The sequence below is a fragment of the Sturnira hondurensis genome, unplaced genomic scaffold, assembly GCF_014824575.4.
Source record: "Sturnira hondurensis isolate 20B ecotype Veracruz unplaced genomic scaffold, ASM1482457v3 Scaffold0003090, whole genome shotgun sequence".
NCBI lineage: Eukaryota > Metazoa > Chordata > Mammalia > Chiroptera > Phyllostomidae > Sturnira > Sturnira hondurensis.
Genome location: NW_028075721.1, coordinates 1,067,879 through 1,087,820, shown reverse-complemented (window position 1 = coordinate 1,087,820; position 19,942 = coordinate 1,067,879). Strand labels below are relative to the sequence as shown.

Sequence of the window (19,942 nt, the reverse complement as noted above, 5' to 3'; positions counted from 1 at the left end):
ATATTCTGCAACACCCTTTCTTCTCATTTGTATTTCTTAGTGAATGAACCTCTTTTCTGTATGGAGTCTTACTCAGGAAAATGTCAGAATCCTTTTTCAAGGTGATTCCACACACTCTCCCCCCCGTGCCTTCCTAACGGACGGTAGTGGCAGCTGTAAGGACAAATTTGTTTGCTTGATGAGCTAGTGGTGTCCCTAAACCAGGCTACTGGAGACTTCTTTGGGAGTTGCCCCCACCCCCCACAAGCTATGCTTTGTCACAAACCCTTTCTTTTCTTCCTTTTTATTTTCTTGCTTTCACATTTTTTGTAAGAATTTATTTGAGTCAAATTGTCAACGTGCTGGGGAGCAAGATTTCAAATGTCCCTGTCACTACACTTTCATACACTCTTCCCTCCTAGTCAAACTGCCTAAAAATCAGTAGGGAAATGGGCTAAGATTGATCACCAAAGGGACATTTGTCCCCAGAGAGATGGGTGGTTGTATTTTGCCAGAACATCCAGGAAGGATACGTACTGGGGCTGTATTGCCTCCATGTCAGGGCTGGGAAGACAAGCTCCTGACCTTCAGTAGTGTTCCCTTGAGAATTTGGAAATGTCTAAAAGCAGGTTTGGAATGTGTTCTCAGCCCAACATCCATCAGTTCTTACAAGTCAATTTAAAAGCTTTCTCTTTGCAACAGCTCTAGTACCCCAGGGATTCGACTCTTCTGGACCAAGTTTTATTACAGTGGCGCCAGTTCGGGATCTGAGGCCAGGCTTGGCGGGATGGGCTTTGGAGAGGAGCGTTGAGCACAGGCCGGGGACTGTTAAGTCCTGGGACAGTTCCACTGGATGTCTTTTTGTCTAGTGCAGGTACGCTGAGCTCTGGCTTTTTAAAATTAATTGTGCTACAAGCAGTTTCAGGTTATTAACTCCCTTCCCCGACAATATGCTAGGAATTGTGCCTTTTAGGTTCAATGCTCAAAGCTATTAATTTATATCGGTATAAATGCCTACCTTTTCAGCAGGTTCATTGACTTGGATTCAGAATCTCTATGGGAGAAACTGAATTGGAAGCAGTCAAATGATGTTGTTTAAGGTCCCAGGTGGGTGTGGAAATATGAGTTATGTTTAGGTCTTTTTTTTTTTCCAGCCTTAAGATCTGAACTGTTGCCCCAAGTGTTCATCAGTGCTCACCAGCTTGCCCCAGAAAAGTTTTGACACCAGCCCGTTCGTGCCTTTATGACTTGGCCCAGGTTCATGGCCTTGTGGAGCTAGGCTGCAGTCAGGAACAGATCAGCTTACTTCACTAGCTGTAAGAAGGTGGGGTAGAAGGAGGATGAGTGATTATGAGGCCTGGTTTCAGGTCAATTTCATTTTGAAACTGATGATACAAGCCCAGTGGTGCCAGGAAGCATATGGGAGGATGTTGTAATGATTTTGCCCCAGGGCTTACTGTTTACCAGTCTCTCTGACTTGCAGAGAACACCGCTCATACTTCTGCAGTTGCCTCAGCAGGCTTCGGTGGGCAGGTCAGCTGGTCTGTGAGATCTTCATCCTCTGCCTTCCCCAGTAAACCACAGAGCACCCCTACAAAACAACTCTCTCCAAACCCTTTTATGTTCTTTGGTCCCACGAGTCTCTTCCTCCCTTTGGTGCTTCATCCCTCAGGTAAAGCATTTAATGGCTATAGCTAAGCCCTTACCCAGTTTGAGAGATGATTTTTCAGTGATGTAGAGGCAGGCCCAGACTTGGAGTTAGAAGCCAAGGTTAATTGTGAGTAGGCTAAAGGTACCTTTTATTAAAGGCTTATTCTGGGCTAGACACAGTGCTCAGTGCTGTGTGAACATTATCCCATTTAATCTTCCCAATAAGCTTATGAGATAGGTATTATTATTCCCATTTTCCAGAGGAGAGAGCAGCCTCCATATGCTCATACAACGTGGGTTTGAGCCCAAGTCTTTCAGCCTCCAAATCCCATGTTCTTCATCACTTACCTGCATTTAGGATTTGAAATGTGGTCCTGCTCCTTCTTGGTCGTGGGACCTCATATACTACCTGTCTAAAGCTGATTCCTGAGGTACTTCAACCCCAGGCAGCCTTTGGTTTCCAGAGTTGTCAGAATGAGGGGGATGTAATATCCACCTTGCAGGTTATCTTTTGAGGATTTGGATAGGAAAACACTTAGCTGGGTGTCTCAGGCTTTTAAGGCTTGTTTCTGCCTGCCTGACTCCTGCCCCTTGGTTGTATCCTGCATCCAGCTGAATGTGGGCTTGAGCTGACGGGGCCAGGCCCTCTGGTACAACCGCAGTATGCAGCCTGAGTGGGAGGCATGCACACTTGGAGTGCGTCACTACTGGCTTCTTGATTGTTGGCACTGTCCCCTCTGAGAATAGATGTGCTACAGATACTGTGCTACAAGTGTGTGGAACCATGGAACAATGGAAATGTTCTGGTGGGCGGTAGTGAAGTGTGTTTACATTCCTGGGGTGCAGATTTGTAGATAGCAGAAAGAGAGTTTCTGGGTGCCTGGCAGCTGAGTTTGGGGGATTCAGGCTTCTGAGTGATAAGGGAGTCAATCCATTAGCCTCCTGCTGCGTAACCTGGTAGAGGAGGTTCGGAGGGCTCATTGAGAGTCTGTCATTAAGGGAAATTGCAGACAGACTCCAGCCCTCTTCTAGTTGAAGACTTCCCTTAGGAAGAGGGCTGTTTTAAGAAAGGAAAACGTGACTCTTACTTTTTTTTAAATCAGTGCTCGAATAGCTAATACATTCATTTGGGTCAAAATTCAGAAGGGTATATACTAAAAAGTCTCTGCCCTGTTCCCTAGCTGCTGGTTTCTTCACCCTTCTAGAAGTATTTCTCAAATATAATTTAAAAATACAAATGTTAGCATTTTGCAAAGGCTACATTGTTCTTTGTCTTTTAAAAAATATTCTATGGATTGATTTTTAGACAGAAGGGAAGGGAGGAAGAAAGAGATGGAGAGAAACATTGGTGTGTGGTTGTTGTCCCTCCCGGGTCCCCCACGGGGGACCTGGCCCTCAACCCGGGCATGTGCCCTGACTAGGAATCGAACCAGTGAACTCTCAGTTCACAAAGATTTTATTTATTCTTAGAGAGGGGAAGAGAGGGAGAAGGAGAGGGAGAGAAACAACAATGCGTGGTTACCTCTCATGTGCCCCCCCTACTTGGGGACCTGGCCTGCAACCCAGACATGTGCCCTGACTGGAATCGAACCAGTGACCTCTTGGTTCACAAGCCAGCACTCAATCCACTGAGCCACACCAGCCAGGGCTATTTTAAAAATTACTATAAACATCATTTTGCATTGCTGGATCGACAATTCATGGAGTTAGCACTCACAGATTATTTAACTCTAGTCCTACTTTAAGATGATTTAATCTTTGCCATAGGTCATTCCTGGTAGCCCTTATAGCCCTAAAGGAAAGCAAGATAACTCAAGAAGATGAGACTACGAAGCTGTGTGTTGGAGGTAAAGGGCAGGGTCTCCCTGGGGCATAAGAACCCCAGGGACCTTCTGGAGCTGAATCAAGCTTAGTCCCTCTTCCTCTCCCTCTCACTGGGCAGGTATGTCACAGCCCATGACTCCTCAGTGGGAATGTCGTCAAGGAGGCAGGGCTGGTTCCTAAGCAGTCTTCTCTTTCTTGTGAGCACATTCCAGCCTTCCCACAAAGGATCCTGCTGGCACTGGGCTCTGGGGAATGGAAGGCAGCTCCGTATGCTTTTCAGTCCCCCTTTAACCTCTTCCATTCACTAACCCCTCTCCGCAAATTATGGCCAACGTGTTAACTTCTTTCACTCATGTTAGTTTTGCTTGTTTTTGAACTTCATGTTAATGCAATAATGCATATGTCCTTTCTTGGGTCTGGCTTCTATTAGGCAACCATATGTTTGTAAGATTCATCCACGTTGTTGAATGTCCGTGTCGTTGATTCATTTCATTACGTGAATATACCATATTCCAACCCTTGTACATTGATGACATTTGGACTGTTTCCAGTAAACAACTCAGTGGTATTAAATACATTCACAGTGTTGTACAACCATCACCACTGTCCATCTCTAGAACTGTTTCATCATTCCAAACAAACTCTATATCTTAAATAGTAACTCCCCATTCCTCTCTCTCTCCAGCCCCTGGTAACTTCTATTCTACTTTCTCTACTAACTTGACTATCCTAAGTACTTCGTGGAAGTGGAACTATACAGTATTTGACCTTTTGTGACTGGTTTGTTTTGCTTAGAATAATGTTTTTAAGGTTTATCCATATTGGAAGTTTATTCCTTTTAAAGGCTGAATAATATTCCTTGTGTGTATAAACCACATTTTATTTATCTACTGATCTCTTGATGGACAGTTAGGTGTGAGTGTCTGTTTGGGTTTCAATTCTTTTGGGTGTGCACCTAGAGGCGAAGTTGCTGGATCATACGGTAATTTCTGTGTTCGCCTTGTTGAGGAACCACCATTTCACATTCCCAGTGCATAAGGGTTCCAGTTTCTTCACATCTTGTCAACACTTACTATTTTCCATTGGTGCGAGATCTTTTTTAATAGTCCTCCCAGGGGTGTGAAGTGGTATCTCATTGTGATTTTCATTTGCACTTCCCTAGTGACTTATAATATTAACATTTCATATGCTTATTCACCCTTTGTATGAATAAGTACAAAGTATATAGTCTTTGGAGAAATGTCCTTTTGAGTTTTTTGCCTCCCTCCCCAAACCAGTTGAGTTGTTTTTGTTGTTGAGTTTTTAAGGAGTTCTGAATATGAATTCTTTGGAGCTCTACTTTTTTATGTTATACTGTTTGAATACTTTATTACGCTCACATAAAACATAACTAATCTGGTATCCTTTCTTATACTAAGGAAGGATATTTTTAAAACAATCATCACTGTAATTGTTATTTGAGACTAAAGGACAGTCTTTCAGAGCAGGACAGGTGGGAAACCTCACCCCGGTGAGGTCCTGGTTGTGCTGCAGCCTGGTCAATTGGTGAGCGCAGGTGTCTGGGCCAGCACAGCGAGAGCCGCTAGGCCAGCGTGTGGTGCTGATGCGCCCAGGCGTGGCCTCTGGCAGGTTCCCTGATTTCATGTTTTGGCTACAAGGAAGGGTGAGTGAGAACGTTAGTTATGAGTTCTCTTTAGTGTGTGCTTTGGGGTCACGCTGACCTGGCTTCGGACCCTCAGTTTTCTCCTCTTTGAAAAAGGGGCCAACTCCTACCTTGGTAGGGTAGTTATAAGAATAAAATAGGCCCTGTCTCTGGCTTGGTGAATGCAGTTATTAACTCAGAGTGCTTGCTTAAAGGAGGATGGCCAAGCAAAGGGATTCAGAAGGAATGTGACAACTGAAACAACCAGAGGTGGTCCTGTGTGAGTGATGGGGTAGCAGGATGCATGTTGCATGTAGGTAGACTCATGGCTTTTACAAATGCTGAAAATCTTGTTTCCAACTGTGACCTCGGATCACCCCTAGCCTCATGAGGCCATTGGGGAATAATGTCACTCGGTGTCTATGATCTTTGTGTTCTGTCCTTGTGAACAAAGAAAGGGGTTCTACCCACAGAGTGGTCTTCCTTCTAGAGACCGAACTTGGAAGCCCTGTCGGAAACTTGCATTTGGTCACACGGCTGCTTGGAGGAGGTAAGCCAGGTCTCCTCCTGACGGGGCCTGGAACAGTCCTGGATCCAGTCAGGTTGCTGTTGTCAGGTCTTCGTTCCCTGCGGTAGCTTCCGGAAGCTGCCCCCACTTCTCAATACTATCTTTCTCTTTTCCCCACAGTAGCTTTCGTGGGCTGCCGGGGACAAGAGTCATACCTGCTTAGCACTGACAATGACTTCGCTGCACTGAACGACAGAACAGTCCAGGTAAAACACCATGGACACCTGCAGGACAGAAGAAAGATTGCATGCCCAGATTGCTGTTGTGAGCCATCTTAATCCCTTCAGAGAAGGGAGCCCTCAGTTGCCCATAGTGGTGGACCTGGGTACTGACCTAAGTAGTGTAGTACTTGCAGCTGCCCAGTAGGGGCAGCAGAGTAATGGCTCAATACCCTTGTCTCTTGGATTCTTCCTCCCATGGCCCTTTCCTTTCCCGTATCATCTGGGTTCCAACACAGAACTGCCAATCCCATGAGCCTCTGGGAAGAGGCACTTGGCCACAGTTTCTCTTCTTTTTAATTTTAAAATCTATTCCCCCCCAGCAATTGTTTGTTTGTTTTTTTAATTTGAGAGAGACATCAGTTTACTGTTCACTTATTTATGCATTCATTGGTTGATTCTTTTTTTTAAAGATTTAATTTACTTATCTCTAGAGGGGAAGGGAAGGAGAGAGGGAGAGAAATATCAATGTGTGGTTGCTTCTAGTGTGTCCCCCGCTGGGAACTGGCCTGCAACCCAGGCATGTGCCCTGACTGGGAATTGAACCGCGATTGTCTGGTTCACAGGCCCGCGCTCAATCCACTGAGCTACACCAGCCAGGGCTGGTTGATTCTTATTCATGCCCCAAACAAGGGATGGAACCTGCGACCGTGGCTGTTAGGAGAATGCTCTAACCAACCGAGCTACTGGCCATGGCATATTGTTTCATATATTTTAGTTTTTTGAATAGGTAATATATAAACAGTTTGAAAATTTAAAAGTAAATATTTTAAATTATACATTGAATAACCTCCTTTTATTTTTCTCCATCTGCCTAATCTCTACCCCTCCAAGAGAAGACACAGATAACCACTGTTACTAGTTTCTTTCCTTCAGGAGTTTAGTTATATATGTTATCTATATAGTTGTATTTTATGTGTTATACATTAACACAGATATAAAAAGGCTCTTACCTTCTCTTGTGTAAAAGCTAATGTACTATTAAGCTTCTTTTTGCACTTAAATATATAGATTAGTACTGCCTAACCCCTTTCCACAGAAAACTACCATTATTAGTGCTGAATTCCCCTAGACTTTCTTTGTATAAGCAAATGTGAATATATGCTCTTATTTTCCTACCTTGTTACACAAAAGATGGAACAGTGCCTGACATCTGTTAAGCACTATGTGTTTGTTCATTAAAGTGCTAAACTATTTGTAGAAACTGTTCTGTACCTTGTTCTTTGCATTCAGCAGTGTATATCAAAGGTCTTTCCATATCAGCACACAGAGAGCTTCTTTATCCCTTATCTCTAGAGCTGCATAGTATTCCACTAGATGTATGTGCCATAATATATTTAATTGGTCCTTCTCTGTAAGTGGGCACGTAGATTATTTCAAGTCTTACTTTGCAATAGACCCCTCTAGGTCTCGCACCTCACCTTTAACTCCTGCGGGTGAGAGGATGTAGGTTGTGTGCCACCTGTCTGCATATCTAATGAAGGGGTCTTCTCTCCTGACAGGGAAGGAAGGCACTGGAGAGCTCCCCACCCAGACATATCTTACGAAGACACAAGAGAGAGTGGGTGGTCCCGCCGATATCGGTCTCTGAGAATGGCAAAGGTCCCTTCCCTCAGAAGCTAAATCAGGTACTGGGGCCTGCAGAGAAAGCCTCCCTCGTGGGAGCACTTTCTGATGGGGCTGTGCCTCTCCACCCCTCCCCATGTAATGTTCTTGGCTGCAGTCATGAGATACTTGTCACTTTTTCAGTTGCTTTTTTCCCCCCTTTGGCTTCCAGCTCAAATCTAGTAAGGACAGAGGCACCAAGATTTTCTACAGCATCACGGGGCCTGGGGCAGACAGCCCCCCTGAGGGTGTCTTCTCCATAGAGAAGGAAACAGGCTGGTTGTTACTGAATAAGCCATTGGACCGGGAGAAGATTGCCAAGTATGAGGTAAATAACCTTTAGCCTCCGATGAGAAGCAGGAACCCAGGGCCTTGTGGGAAAGGTAGTGCCAGGCTGATCCCAGACCTGCGTACCCACAGCTCCTTGGCCACGCTGTGTCAGAGAACGGTGCCTCCGTGGAAGAGCCCATGAACATCTCCATCATCGTGACAGACCAGAATGACCACAAGCCCAAGTTCACTCAGGATGTCTTCAGAGGGAGCGTCTTGGAGGGGGTACTGCCTGGTAAGAGGACTGGAGAGGGGACACCTTTAGAGGTGGGCCCAGATGTGGCCTTGGGTCACCTTATGGTACCATCTGAAGATCAGCCCAGACCCTTTTGGGCTGGAAAAGCCCTCATACCTGCCTTCCTTGACTGTGGGACAGGTCACCTGCGATCCGTACGCTTGAGCATCTCCCAGGGGCCTCAGATGATCAGCCAGGTTTAGGAACCGCTAGTTTTGGAGCCGCAAACACCTAGGTTTGAATCTTGGTTTTTGCCTCTTCACCTGCTCAGACACTAAGCAAGTTCTTGCTCTCTGAGCCTCACTCCTCACATCTGAAATTGGCAGTAATACCAACCTTAAAAAATTGTGAAGACTAGAAATAACACACACATCTTAAGTTTAACACAGAGCACCTGACCCGAGGTTCTTCGGTAATTGGCAGCCACAGGAAAGCAGCAGGGACTGGGGGGCGTTGGAACTTGGTTTGTGCTTGGTTTACAGAAAATAAATTCCCGGGGCTGGAGAAGGGGGGGGAGAGGCCAGCAGGAAATTAGGAAAATAGCTACATACTAGTGCTTTCAAAGATAGGTGCTGCTGGGAAAGGGTGCTGTCTCTTTCTCTCTGAGCTGTGGACAGCACATACGGAGGAGTGTGAACTGGTTAGACTGCCAGTAACAAGTTCCCGAAAGAAAAACAGTGCCTTAAACAAGATGGAAGCTTTCCCCCCTCACCCCTCTTATATTTAGGAAGTTTAGGGGTGCTCAGTTCAGAACCGAATAGTGTTTTCAGGTATTGGAGACCTAGACTCCTTCTATCTTGTTGCTCTGCTGTTTTGGCAGGGTTCCCAGCATTACCTCATGGTTGCTGCTGGAGCTCCAGCCATTACACTGGGAAGCGGGAAAGGGTGGGAAGAATAAGCCCCATACTCAGAGAAACACTTCTCCCAAAGTGGCATATCCCATTCGTCGGAATTTAGTGTTGTGGTCACAGCTAGCTACAAGAAAGAGTGGGAGATAGTCTTTGCTCCAGGTGAGCCTGTGCCCAGTGTAAAGTGACCATGAGGGTCATGTCTCTGAGAAAGAAGGGGGAGAACGGAAAATGGGCGCCAAATAGCAATCTCCGTCACAAAGTGGAACAAGGGTCCAAGCCCCTGAGCAGGACGGAGTCTCTTCCAGTTCAGAGTGGGCAAGGCTGCAAGTGGAGCTGGGAGGGAAGGGGGCTCACTCATCCCTTCTCCCCTCCAGGCACTTCTGTGATGCAGGTGACAGCCACAGATGAGGACGATGCCATCAACACCTACAATGGGGTGGTTGCTTATTCCATTCTTAGCCAAGAACCAAAGGACCCTCATGACCTCATGTTCACCATCCACCGGAGCACAGGCACCATTAGTGTCCTCTCCAGCGGCCTGGACCGGGAGGTGAGTGTCCCTCGGGAAAAGTGCTCTCTACCCAGGCTTGTCTAGGCTGGACCCTGACACCCTCAGCAGAGCCCCTGTCCCTGCCCCCAAAGCCCAGGGCAGAGCAGTGGGGACTCATGTCAGCTGGCAGTGGCTGCTGCCGTGTTCCTACGTTGGTGTCCCTCAGCTCCCTTGGGCCAGTGGCACACTGCCAAACAATCTTGTTAAGGCTGAGGAGGCAGCTGTAAAATGCAGACGTTTGATATTTTCTGGAGGTTTTCTCATTTCCTCTCGGAACGGCTCACTTAACGTGCACACAGCCCAGATTTGTCCCCTGTGTGCCACAAAGTAGAATTAGCTCCATGGATATTGGAGTTGCCTCCTGTTTCCTAATTAATACCTTTGACCAAATTCCTGCTCCGAGCTCCCATTCTGCATCTGCCCACGGTCAGGGGGCAGTGCCCAGGCTTCACCCCCTGACAGGCCCAAGAATGTTGTTTGGATGGCAGCGTCCCTCCCCTTTAATCCTTTGCCTCTGGTCTTTGGGGTGGTGGGTGACTGGTGGGTCAAGGAGTCAAGAGAACATTGTGTGAGGGAGAAATGTTCCCCCCCTCCGAATTCTCCCAAGGCTGAACTCTCAGTGGCCTTCCGCTCCCCTTTTCTCCACAGAGAGTCCCTAAGTACACGCTGACCGTCCAGGCTACAGACATGGACGGGAACGGCTCCACCACCACGGCAGTGGCCACAGTGGAAATCCTCGATGCCAACGACAATGCGCCCGTGTTCGATCCCCAGAAGGTAACGCCCCTTCCTGCCTTCTCCCCTCATCAGGCAATGAAGGCCTGGGGTTTTCCTTTCTTTGGTTCGCAGGCCCCCACTCGATCCACTGAGCTACACCAGCCAGGGCAGGTTTTCCTTTCTAATGGAGCTCCCGAGCCAGCCCACGTTGTCTCAAGTTCCGGTTCCAGCACTGACTGGCTTTGCGCCCTTAGGCAGACAACCTAACCCCTCTGTGCCCCATTTCTAACCCGCGAAGTGGGGATAATTATAATACCTGCTGCATTACCCTGACTGAGTTTCAGATGAAATACTCTCTGTAATGTAACCCCTGGTACAGAACAAGTGCTGGGTAATGGCAAATCTGTGGTGGTGATGAAAGTTCTAATTCTCGTTATCCCTCTGCCTGCCCACCTTCCCCCAGTGAGTGTTTGTATACTCCCAGTGACAGAACTCGGTGCCAGTCAGGATGACACCCCGCCCCTTCTATCGCGAGGCGACTCTGGCAGCTGAGCATTATTTAAGGCTGACTGAAAAATGTTCTGAGCAGCTGATTTCCCAGTCTTTGCCATCTGTTCCAGAGCTTTGAAAACCATTCCTGGTCAGAGCCCCAGAGAGAGCAGCACTGAGCCCTTCCTGCTGCCTTCCTTACACCTTTCTGATCGCAGATAACTAGGTGGTTCCACGTGGTGGGGGTCGGGCACCCAGACCAGTGAGATTCCTGGAGCATCAGGCCCCCGGGTGTAGGGGCAGCAGGCAGTAGGGGCAGATTGCTGTGGTCAGTCCCAGCAGCAGTGAGGCAGCTCTGGGGGTGCCCTGAAGCCCTGGTGAGGGGGTTGGGTGGTCGTGGAGAGGGTGAAAGGCCCAAGGCTGTGCTGGAGTTGGATGGAAGATCCACGGCTGGGGAAGAATGGAACAGCCTCTCAGAGTGGTCAGTCTCTCCGCTCTAACTGTGCTGTGCTTCTCACTGACAGTACGAGGCCCGTGTGCCTGAGAACGCGGTGGGCCATGAGGTACAGAGGCTGACAGTGACTGATCTGGATGTCCCCAACTCACCGGCATGGCGTGCCACCTACCGCATCTTGGAAGGTGACGATGGGGACCATTTTACCATCACCACCCACCCTGAGAGCAACCAGGGTGTCCTGACAACCAAGAAGGTGAATCGGTTTGGGTTTTAGACGAGGGCCACAGCTGGGGCAGTCAGGTCTGCAGCCTCCAGGACACGGAGGTAACCCCTGTCTTGGGACACACACCTTGGGCTACTCGCCGGAGTGCGCCAGGCCAGTGGCTTCCAACACTGTCATCCCCTTTGTGTTGTGAATTCCTTCTTTTATGCTAAATCTTAACCTGGGACCCAGTTCCTAAAACAGGTAGGAGCCACAGATCTGATTGTAGCCAATCAGCAGAGCCCCTCGTCTTGGTCCCCAGTGTCCGCTGGCTGCCCTCACTTGTTCTTCTCACACAGAGGGCCTCTGTGTTATGGGAATTCTCGCTGATTTTGCATTTTATCCATAGCTAGGTGTTTGGACAGTAAAATGTTCTAAAGTACTTAGTAGCTAGGCCCCCTTGCCTCTCAAAAAGATTTGGAATAAAATTGATGCTTTAGGAGGATGGAACTAATCTTCCATAAACAACTCTTGGGCAAGGCCTGAACAAATCAAATTACCGTTTCCCCTTAGAAGTTCTATTCCTGGAAAATTCAGTATATATCAGAACCACACCAAAAGCTGTTTTGTCTATAAAACATGTTCTAGATTGCAATTATAAACAGATTTTTCACATCCATGAATACGCAAATGTCCAAGGGGATGTTGACAAGTCACATGGAATCTGGGACAGTTCTTTGTATCCCTGCCCCAGTGTGTGAATGCCAGTGGCAGCCCCAATCATTACTAAAAATGCCTCTAAGTTTCTACTGCACCCTCTAGGGGGCGTCACCACCCCATTGGGAACCGGTTCCGAGGCTTACTGGTCTGTTGCCTTTGTGGTGATCTGAGAGGCCCCACTGGATGTCCACTCAGGAAATGCAGGTGGGCTATATATAGTATAGGGAAGGGGCAGTGTTGTGGCTGCTGAGATTCTCAGGCCCCTTGCTGTGGGCCCTTCCTTCTCACATCACAGCCCTGCCTGGGGCTCCTCAGAGAATGGCAGCTCAGGTCCTCCTTCTCTCCCAGGGCTTGGATTTTGAGGCCAAAAACCGGCACACTCTGTACATTGAAGTGACCAACGAGGCTCGCTTTGTAGTGAAGCTCCCAACCTCTACGGCCACCGTGCTGGTCCACGTGGAGGATGTGAATGAGGCACCCATGTTCGTCCCACCCTCCAAAGTCGTCACAGCACAGGAGAATATCTCGGTTGGGGAGCCCGTCTGCACCTACACTGCGCAGGACCCCGACAGGGGGAGTCAGAAGATCAGGTACGCAGGAGTGGGGTCGGGTGCACTGGTACTTTTGGGTGGATTGTTTATTGTAATTGCCACAAAGACTGTTAAATATTTTCAGCATCTCCCCTGCCTCCCCCTCCTACCCTCCCCAAGGCTAAAGACTCTGGGCAGGGGTCCAGGGCAGGTGTTCCTGCTCCTTCTCACATAGCCTTGCTGCGCCATCCCCACCCCACCCCACCCCTGCTGCCCAGGCTTCACTCAGGGGCAAGATGCCTCTTCCACGTGATCCTGCTTAGGAGTCCTGCGTCGCCAGGGCACCGCCTGCCTGTTGGCGTGAGGAAGCTGTGAACAGTGACACCAGAATTCTGTTCGTGACTCTTCCTAACTCTTCCCCTCTAGCTACCACATCCTGAGAGACCCAGCCGGGTGGCTAGCAATGGACCCAGACAGCGGGCAGGTCACTGCTGCGGGGGTCTTGGACCGAGAGGATGAGCGGTTTGTGAGGAACGACATCTACGAAGTTGTGGTCTTGGCCACGGACAATGGTGAGAGCTTCCTCCCAGGCTCTCCTCATGGGCACCTTTGGTTCCCAGATCGTATAACACAGCATGTCCCCTTCATAGGCAGAGGGTGGTGTGTGTGTGAAGGGGGTTGATAGCAGTCCAATCTGGGCCAAAGGGGTCTTTCAGAGGAGTCTGTTTAAAAAAATATATGTGTGTGTGTGTGTATGTATATGTATGTATGTATATATATGTATATGTATATATTAGATTTTATTTATTTATCTTTAGAGGGGAAGGGAAGAGAGAGGGAGAGAAATATCAATGTATGGTTGACTCTCGTGCATTCCCCACTGGGAACTGGCCTGCAACCCAGGCATGTGCCCTGACTGGGAATCGGACCACGGTTGTTTGGTTCACAGGCCCTCGCTCAATCCACTGAGATACACCAGCCAGGGCCTAAATTTATATTTTATTTTGAGAGCGTGTTTATTGAAGCTGGGGACAGTGAGGCAAGGAAGGGCTTCGGACAGAAGAAGCAACAAGGGAGCCTAGGCAGGGCTGCCATCAGTTCACTGGACAGTCGGAGAAAAGAGGGCCTTGGGGACGAGTTCACTGGGTCAGCCTGGGATGACCTGCCACTGCCCATTGCTCCCCTGGTTGCAAGTCTCATGGGGTCCCTTAGAGTCTAGGAGATGCACGGTGGGGGTTGAGGGGGGGGGTGCTCCTGGGAGGGAGAGTGCGCCTGAAGAGGAGTCTTACAGACTGGTCCGGAATGGCTGGCCATGGTTCTGATTTCCCTAAAACCTGAGTTAGTAGATATACTGAATTGGCCTGCCCGTTTCCCCTTGGTTAGTTGAAAGGAGCTGCCTGGAAGTGCTGTGCTTGATTAGTGATGCCACACTGTGGCAAGGTCAAGGGTGCTGATGTGACGACTGCCATCTCTGCTTGACACTCTGAGTGAATCAAGGCCTGGAGGCAGGTGAGAGGTCACCACAGGGCTGTGAAGGGAAGCTGCCCTGAAGCTGATCGGTAGACACCGAGTTAGCCCTGAGGTGGCCAGTGGGTTTCTCTTTGTAATAGACTGGTAGTGGCTGTCTGGATGAAGCGGCTGCAGTTCTGTGTTCTGATCCATTAGTGATGTCTGCTGTGGACACAAAATGAGAATGCTGGCATGATTGCCTTACGGTCACCATCACTGATTTGATCTGCAGTGGAGCAAGCGTGCGGAGGGTCTTAAGAGGTTATAGCTGGTCAGTAAACAGAATCCTCCCTGAGGCTGATTGGATAGGTCATAGGGGAGCTTAACATTGATTCATCATCCCAACCCAAGGGCAGGTACTGAAAAAGGATCATGTGTAATTACAAACAGGGAACCCTCCCGCCACCGGCACAGGGACCCTTCTGCTAACACTTATGGACGTCAATGATCATGGCCCTGTCCCTGAGCCCCGTCAGATCACCGTCTGCAACCAGAGCCCTGTGCCCCAAGTGCTGAACATCACGGACAAGGACCTGTCCCCCCATACCTCCCCTTTCCAGGCCCAGCTCACACACAACTCAGATCTCTACTGGATGGCAGAAGTCAGCGAGAAAGGTAACTGCATGCGTGGTGGTGGCCAGTGGGGGTTGGCCTCATACCAGGACCTTACACACATGCCCAGCTCAGCATTCTGCGGGTCACAGAGGTAATGGTTTCCCCAAGAACATCAATCCAACACTAATTATCATCCCAGTATAAGCCTTTGGAATTCCACAGGAGCACTTAAAAACGACCATTGTAGCCCACCTGCCTTCCTGTACAGATGGAAAAACAGGCCCAGACAGAGAGAGGGCGTGACTTCCTCTGTATCACATAAGTCAGGACCCCGACACTGTGATGACAGCTGACACGCACGGAGTATGCTTGCTCTGTGCTTCACACGCCTTCAGATGCTTTACGTAGACTAAACCTTTTTTATCCTCACAACAATCCCCTGAAGAAGGTACTATTACTGTAGATACGTGTGTGCACATCCATTTAACAGGTGAGGAGATCAAGGCTTACAGAGGTTTAAATATCTTGCCAGAGGCTCTGTGGTTAGAAAACAGTGACTCTAGGATTTGAATCCAGGCAGTCTGATGTACTGTAATAGTCTGCTGCCTACTATTTGTTGAACCCTGGCGATATGCAACATGCTTTTTTTTTGTCCTTATTTAATATCTCTACCACTTCTGCAGTCAGTATTTATTATCATCCCTAGTTATAAATAAGAGAGGTTAAAAAGCATGACCAAGGGCACATAGTGGGTGAGCAGTAGAGATTGAAGCCGGAGCCCCTGACCCCACCATCCCTGCTCCCATCCTCCTCTGTCCTTTTTGGTATCCCTGGATCTTCTCCAGCTTTCAGTAGCTTTTTGTTTGTCACAGGCCTGGAGAGGGGTCTTATTGGTATCAGTGGGGGAGGACCCCCCAGGGCTCATGAGAAAGGTAGATCCAGCCCCAGCTGCCAATGAGGTCCCTGGAGAAACATTGCATCATCCTCCTGTAAATGTTCCTCTCTTCTTCCTCTTGGGGCCAAGGTCACCTGGGAGGGAAATGGGGAACCAGTGCATTCAGGTTCTGCCCCAATGAAACCAAATGCACAGGGTCCGAACCTGCTGCTGAGCACAACACAGAAAGATCTTCCCAATCTGCTTCAGACATCCATGTTAGCTCTTTGTTTCTTTCTTTCTTTCCTGTTGCAAAATGGGGTTTTTCTCGGGGACAACAAAGAATCACAACTTTGGACATGTGGTCTCAGGCTGAACCACACAAGTCCCCCCCAATTGGCTCATTTTCGTGACGCATGTGATTTGGGTGTATATAACCAGCACCTGTCCTTTGGGGAGCCCAAATTGGTCTCCTGTCAGTCACCCCCTTGTGGCCTACGAGTCATTTTTCCCTCCCTGACCATGCTGTTTAGAGAGTGTGGGCTCTGGAGCCAGTTCACTTTGGCCCAGGACCTGACCCCTCCATTTGCTAGCTTTGAGGTTGTGGGCAGGTTACTGAGCCCCGCTGTTCTTCCGTGGGGTGGTCCTGATAACTCCACCTACTCCCACAGTTACTGGGAAGATGAAGTGACTTCATGAATAGTATCTGGTGTGGTGTGTCAGTGCGTGGTAGACGCACATGGTCATTTCCACCACCGTGATTTCCCAATGACAGTCAGAACTGGCTCTGCCTGGTGTGAGCACTATGGCCAAAACCCAGTGGTGCTGGCACCTGGTAATAGTGTCGATACCTGGTTCTTGGTTTGAATTTAGTTTTTTGACCCAATCTTGTCCCCTTTGTTAGGGGAATTAATTCAAACTCTACTCAGCGTGACCTCAAGCTGGTTGCTTGGCCACCCTGAGCTTCAGTTCCCACGTTGGTAAAGTGCAGGGGACAGGACCTGCCTTCACGTCATGGTGCAGATGAGCGTAGAGCTTGGTACGTAGGAGGTGCCAGTTTAGTCACCGCTGCCACTAGCACCACCACCATCAGCANTTTTCCCTCCCTGACCATGCTGTTTAGAGAGCATGGGCTCTGGAGCCAGTTCACTTTGGCCCAGGACCTGACCCCTCCATTTGCTAGCTTTGAGGTTGTGGGCAGGTTACTGAGCCCCGCTGTTCCTCCGTGGGGTGGTCCTGATAACTCCACCTACTCCCACAGTTACTGGGAAGATGAAGTGACTTCATGAATAGTATCTGGTGTGGTGTGTCAGTGCGTGGTGGACGCACATGGTCATTTCCACCACCGTGATTTCCCAATGACAGTCAGAACTGGCTCTGCCTGGTGTGAGCACTATGGCCAAAACCCAGTGGTGCTGGCACCTGGTAATAGTGTCGATACCTGGTTCTTGGTTTGAATTTAGTTTTTTGACCCAATCTTGTCCCCTTTGTTAGGGGAATTAATTCAAACTCTACTCAGCGTGACCTCAAGCTGGTTGCTTGGCCACCCTGAGCTTCAGTTCCCACGTTGGTAAAGTGCAGGGGACAGGACCTGCCTTCACGTCATGGTGCAGATGAGCGTAGAGCTTGGTACGTAGGAGGTGCCAGTTTAGTCACCGCTGCCACTAGCACCACCACCATCAGCATCAACTGAGACACGGGCCCTCTGGTTTCTGGGAACAGGGTGGGGGTGGGGATATTTTGGTGAGCTGTCTCGCACCGGCCTCTCTAGGGGGCGGTCCAGATACCCACCCTGCAGCGCTCTGCCTGCTGTTGCCGAGTCGGGGTGCGGCAGGTTCTCCCTTCTGGCCCTTTTCACTGCGAAGGGCCAGGAGAAGTTAATGGTTCTGAGAAGTCACTGGCTGTGCATGATAACTTTTTTAAAACTTCATATTTTAAAAATACTATGATTATTGTGTTTTTTTTTAATCACGTTATTTTTCAGTTCAAATAATCCTTACCACAATGATGAGTTTGGCTTTGGCCAAACATCAGTTTTTAACACTTGTGATGAGTGTGCTTTGGGGATGTTTCTCCCATCACCCAGTTGTAGAGGCTGTCCCCTCAAACCCCATCGGGATCCATTTGTAGTCTCCCAAGGTGAACGTGTCATCTCTCCACCAGGAGACACAGTGGTCTTGTCACTGAAGAAGTTCCTGAAACAAGACGAGTACGACGTGCACCTGTCCCTGTCTGACCGTGGCAACAAGGAACAGTCGGCAGTGATCAGGGCCACCGTGTGCGACTGCCACGGCTACGTGAAGACCTGCCCCGAGCGCTGGAAGGGGGGTTTCCTCCTCCCCATCCTGGGGGCCATCCTGGCCCTGCTGCGTGAGTACCCACGCCCTCCCCGTTGAAGGGTGGGGTAGTTGGAAGACCTGATTCCACCCTGAACTTGTGGGACGAAGGGGCCGCCGGCATTGCCCACCTCTCCCTTAAACTCTTAGTTCCAGGAGTGTCGATCAGCCGGTAGATATTTACGGGGCTTCTGGAATGTGCCGGGCTTTGGGGATTCAGTGGTGAGAAAACGGACCTCTGCCATGACATCATTGGAGGCCAGAGCAGTGGTCTTGAAGGAGTGGTCTCCGGACCACCAGCATTAGCATTACCAGGAATTCGTTAGAAAGGCCCATTCTCAGGCCCCCCTGCAGACCTACTGATTCAGACGGGAATCTGGCTTTAATAGTCCTCCAGAGAGTCCTGATGTGCTCGAGTTTGATGACCATTGGGCCAGTGGGTGGGAGTGTTCTAAAGGTACAGCTCATCACATTTGCCTTTTTCACTCGTTAAGTGAGTCCTTGCACAGGAAGCACACACTCAATCAGATATGAATACAACAGGAGTGAACTTCAATTACTGACGTACTGTGCACCAAACACTGTTTTAGGCACTGGGGGTGCAGCAGTTAATGAAACAGACGCATCCCTGCCCTCGTGGAACTTACTTTCTAGTGCAGGGTTTAGACAACAGATAATCTGGTGGGGAAATACATGTTGCTATGGAGAAAAAGAAAGTGGAGGGGAGGAGGTGTGCACATTTAAATAGGTGGTTAGGAAATCCCTTGCCGAGAAAGGGATTTTCAAGTAAAGACCTGAAAAAGATGAGGAAGCAGTTCAACAGATATCTAGGGAACGAGTGCAGAGGCCCCGAGGCAGCACCGTGCTCAGTGTGGAGAAACAGAGGCAGCTGGAATGCAGAAAGCAAGAGGTGGCGGGCGAGGCAGAGCATTACTCGGGGCCTGGTAGGCTCTTGTGAAGGCTGTGGGTGAAAGGGGAATCATCAGAAAAGGTCTGGAGCAGAGGAGTCACTCCTCTGAGGGCTTCAGGATTCCGACTGAGTAGTACTGGACCGTCTGTAGAACGGCAAGGATGGAGGCAAGGAGACCGATCAGGCGCTATTGCCGTTACCTGCGGGGAAGCGGTTGTTGGCGGCTCAGACCAGGCTGGCACAGGAGGTGGTGCTATTTTAAGGTAGAGTCAGTTTGTCTGTATCACTTGGTATGTGATGTGGGGAGAAGCCACCGATGAATCAAAGGCCTGGACAAGGAGACACGGGAGTTCTCATTACCAGTGTGGGCAGGACCATGGGAGAGATTCGCCGGTCCTGCCCAAGTGGGGACATCGGTAGGCAGTTAGACACTTAGGCTTCAGGTACAGGTGAGACGTCCGTAAGCCTCCTGCCTTTCTCCAGGCCCACCAGGGAGGGAGAGGTCACAGTCTCTCCGGTGTGAGAGGTGCACCCTGAGAACTCACGGGCTCCCTGCGCGGGGAGGCCCATTTCATCTGGCCAGAGAGAGGCAGTGGTTCCCGTGGCAGGCAGAGAGCGATGTCGTATCCCGACGCAGCCACTGCTCAGCATCGTCACTAAGAGAGAAGGCCAGGGGTACCTCTTCTGATGGGACACACTTGGGGTGGTCGTGGCCATTAGGGGGAGCAGCCAGGCATTAGTTGGCCGTCCCCCCATATCGAAGCCATATCACTAAAAGCTAGTCCCACCCTTAAAATTCCAACAGAGCACTTGCATCTGAGTTCAAATAACTGCACAATATCCAGGTTGTTTTGCTTTTGACTTAGGGGATACCTGGGGACTGAAAACGAGTCTTGTTGAGAAGTGACATCAGCTGGCAGAGTTCCGTCCCCACAAGGGAGAATTTCCCTAAGGACCAGTACCGGCAACAAGGGGAGGCTGACAATAAATGATATGAAATCACAGGTGGGGGTGGAGTCACAGTGCTGCCGGGGGAGGTGGCCTGTGAGACCTGAGAGTGAGAGACCAGACGAGGGTCCAGAGGGAGGTTCTTCGGTGGGAACCTGCTGCGGACATTGAAGGAACTCCTAGGAGGCCAAAGTGACCAGACCTGGGCAGAGGGCAGGGACAGGCCAGGGCCAAATCCTATGC

General features: G+C 49.5%; 1 protein-coding gene across 1 annotated transcript in view; it reads left to right on the top strand.

The window, feature by feature from the left end:
- CDH3 (cadherin 3) overlaps window positions 1-19,942 on the top strand; it is a 39,057-nt gene that overhangs the window by 15,516 nt on the left and 3,599 nt on the right. The window contains exons 3-13 of the mRNA XM_037041411.1: window positions 5,784-5,869; window positions 7,384-7,509; window positions 7,659-7,814; window positions 7,907-8,051; window positions 9,277-9,452; window positions 10,101-10,229; window positions 11,183-11,368; window positions 12,386-12,627; window positions 12,994-13,139; window positions 14,467-14,691; window positions 17,669-17,875. Of these exons, the coding sequence (XP_036897306.1) occupies window positions 5,784-5,869; window positions 7,384-7,509; window positions 7,659-7,814; window positions 7,907-8,051; window positions 9,277-9,452; window positions 10,101-10,229; window positions 11,183-11,368; window positions 12,386-12,627; window positions 12,994-13,139; window positions 14,467-14,691; window positions 17,669-17,875 (1,824 nt within the window). The remainder of the gene's footprint in view (window positions 1-5,783; window positions 5,870-7,383; window positions 7,510-7,658; window positions 7,815-7,906; window positions 8,052-9,276; window positions 9,453-10,100; window positions 10,230-11,182; window positions 11,369-12,385; window positions 12,628-12,993; window positions 13,140-14,466; window positions 14,692-17,668; window positions 17,876-19,942) is intronic.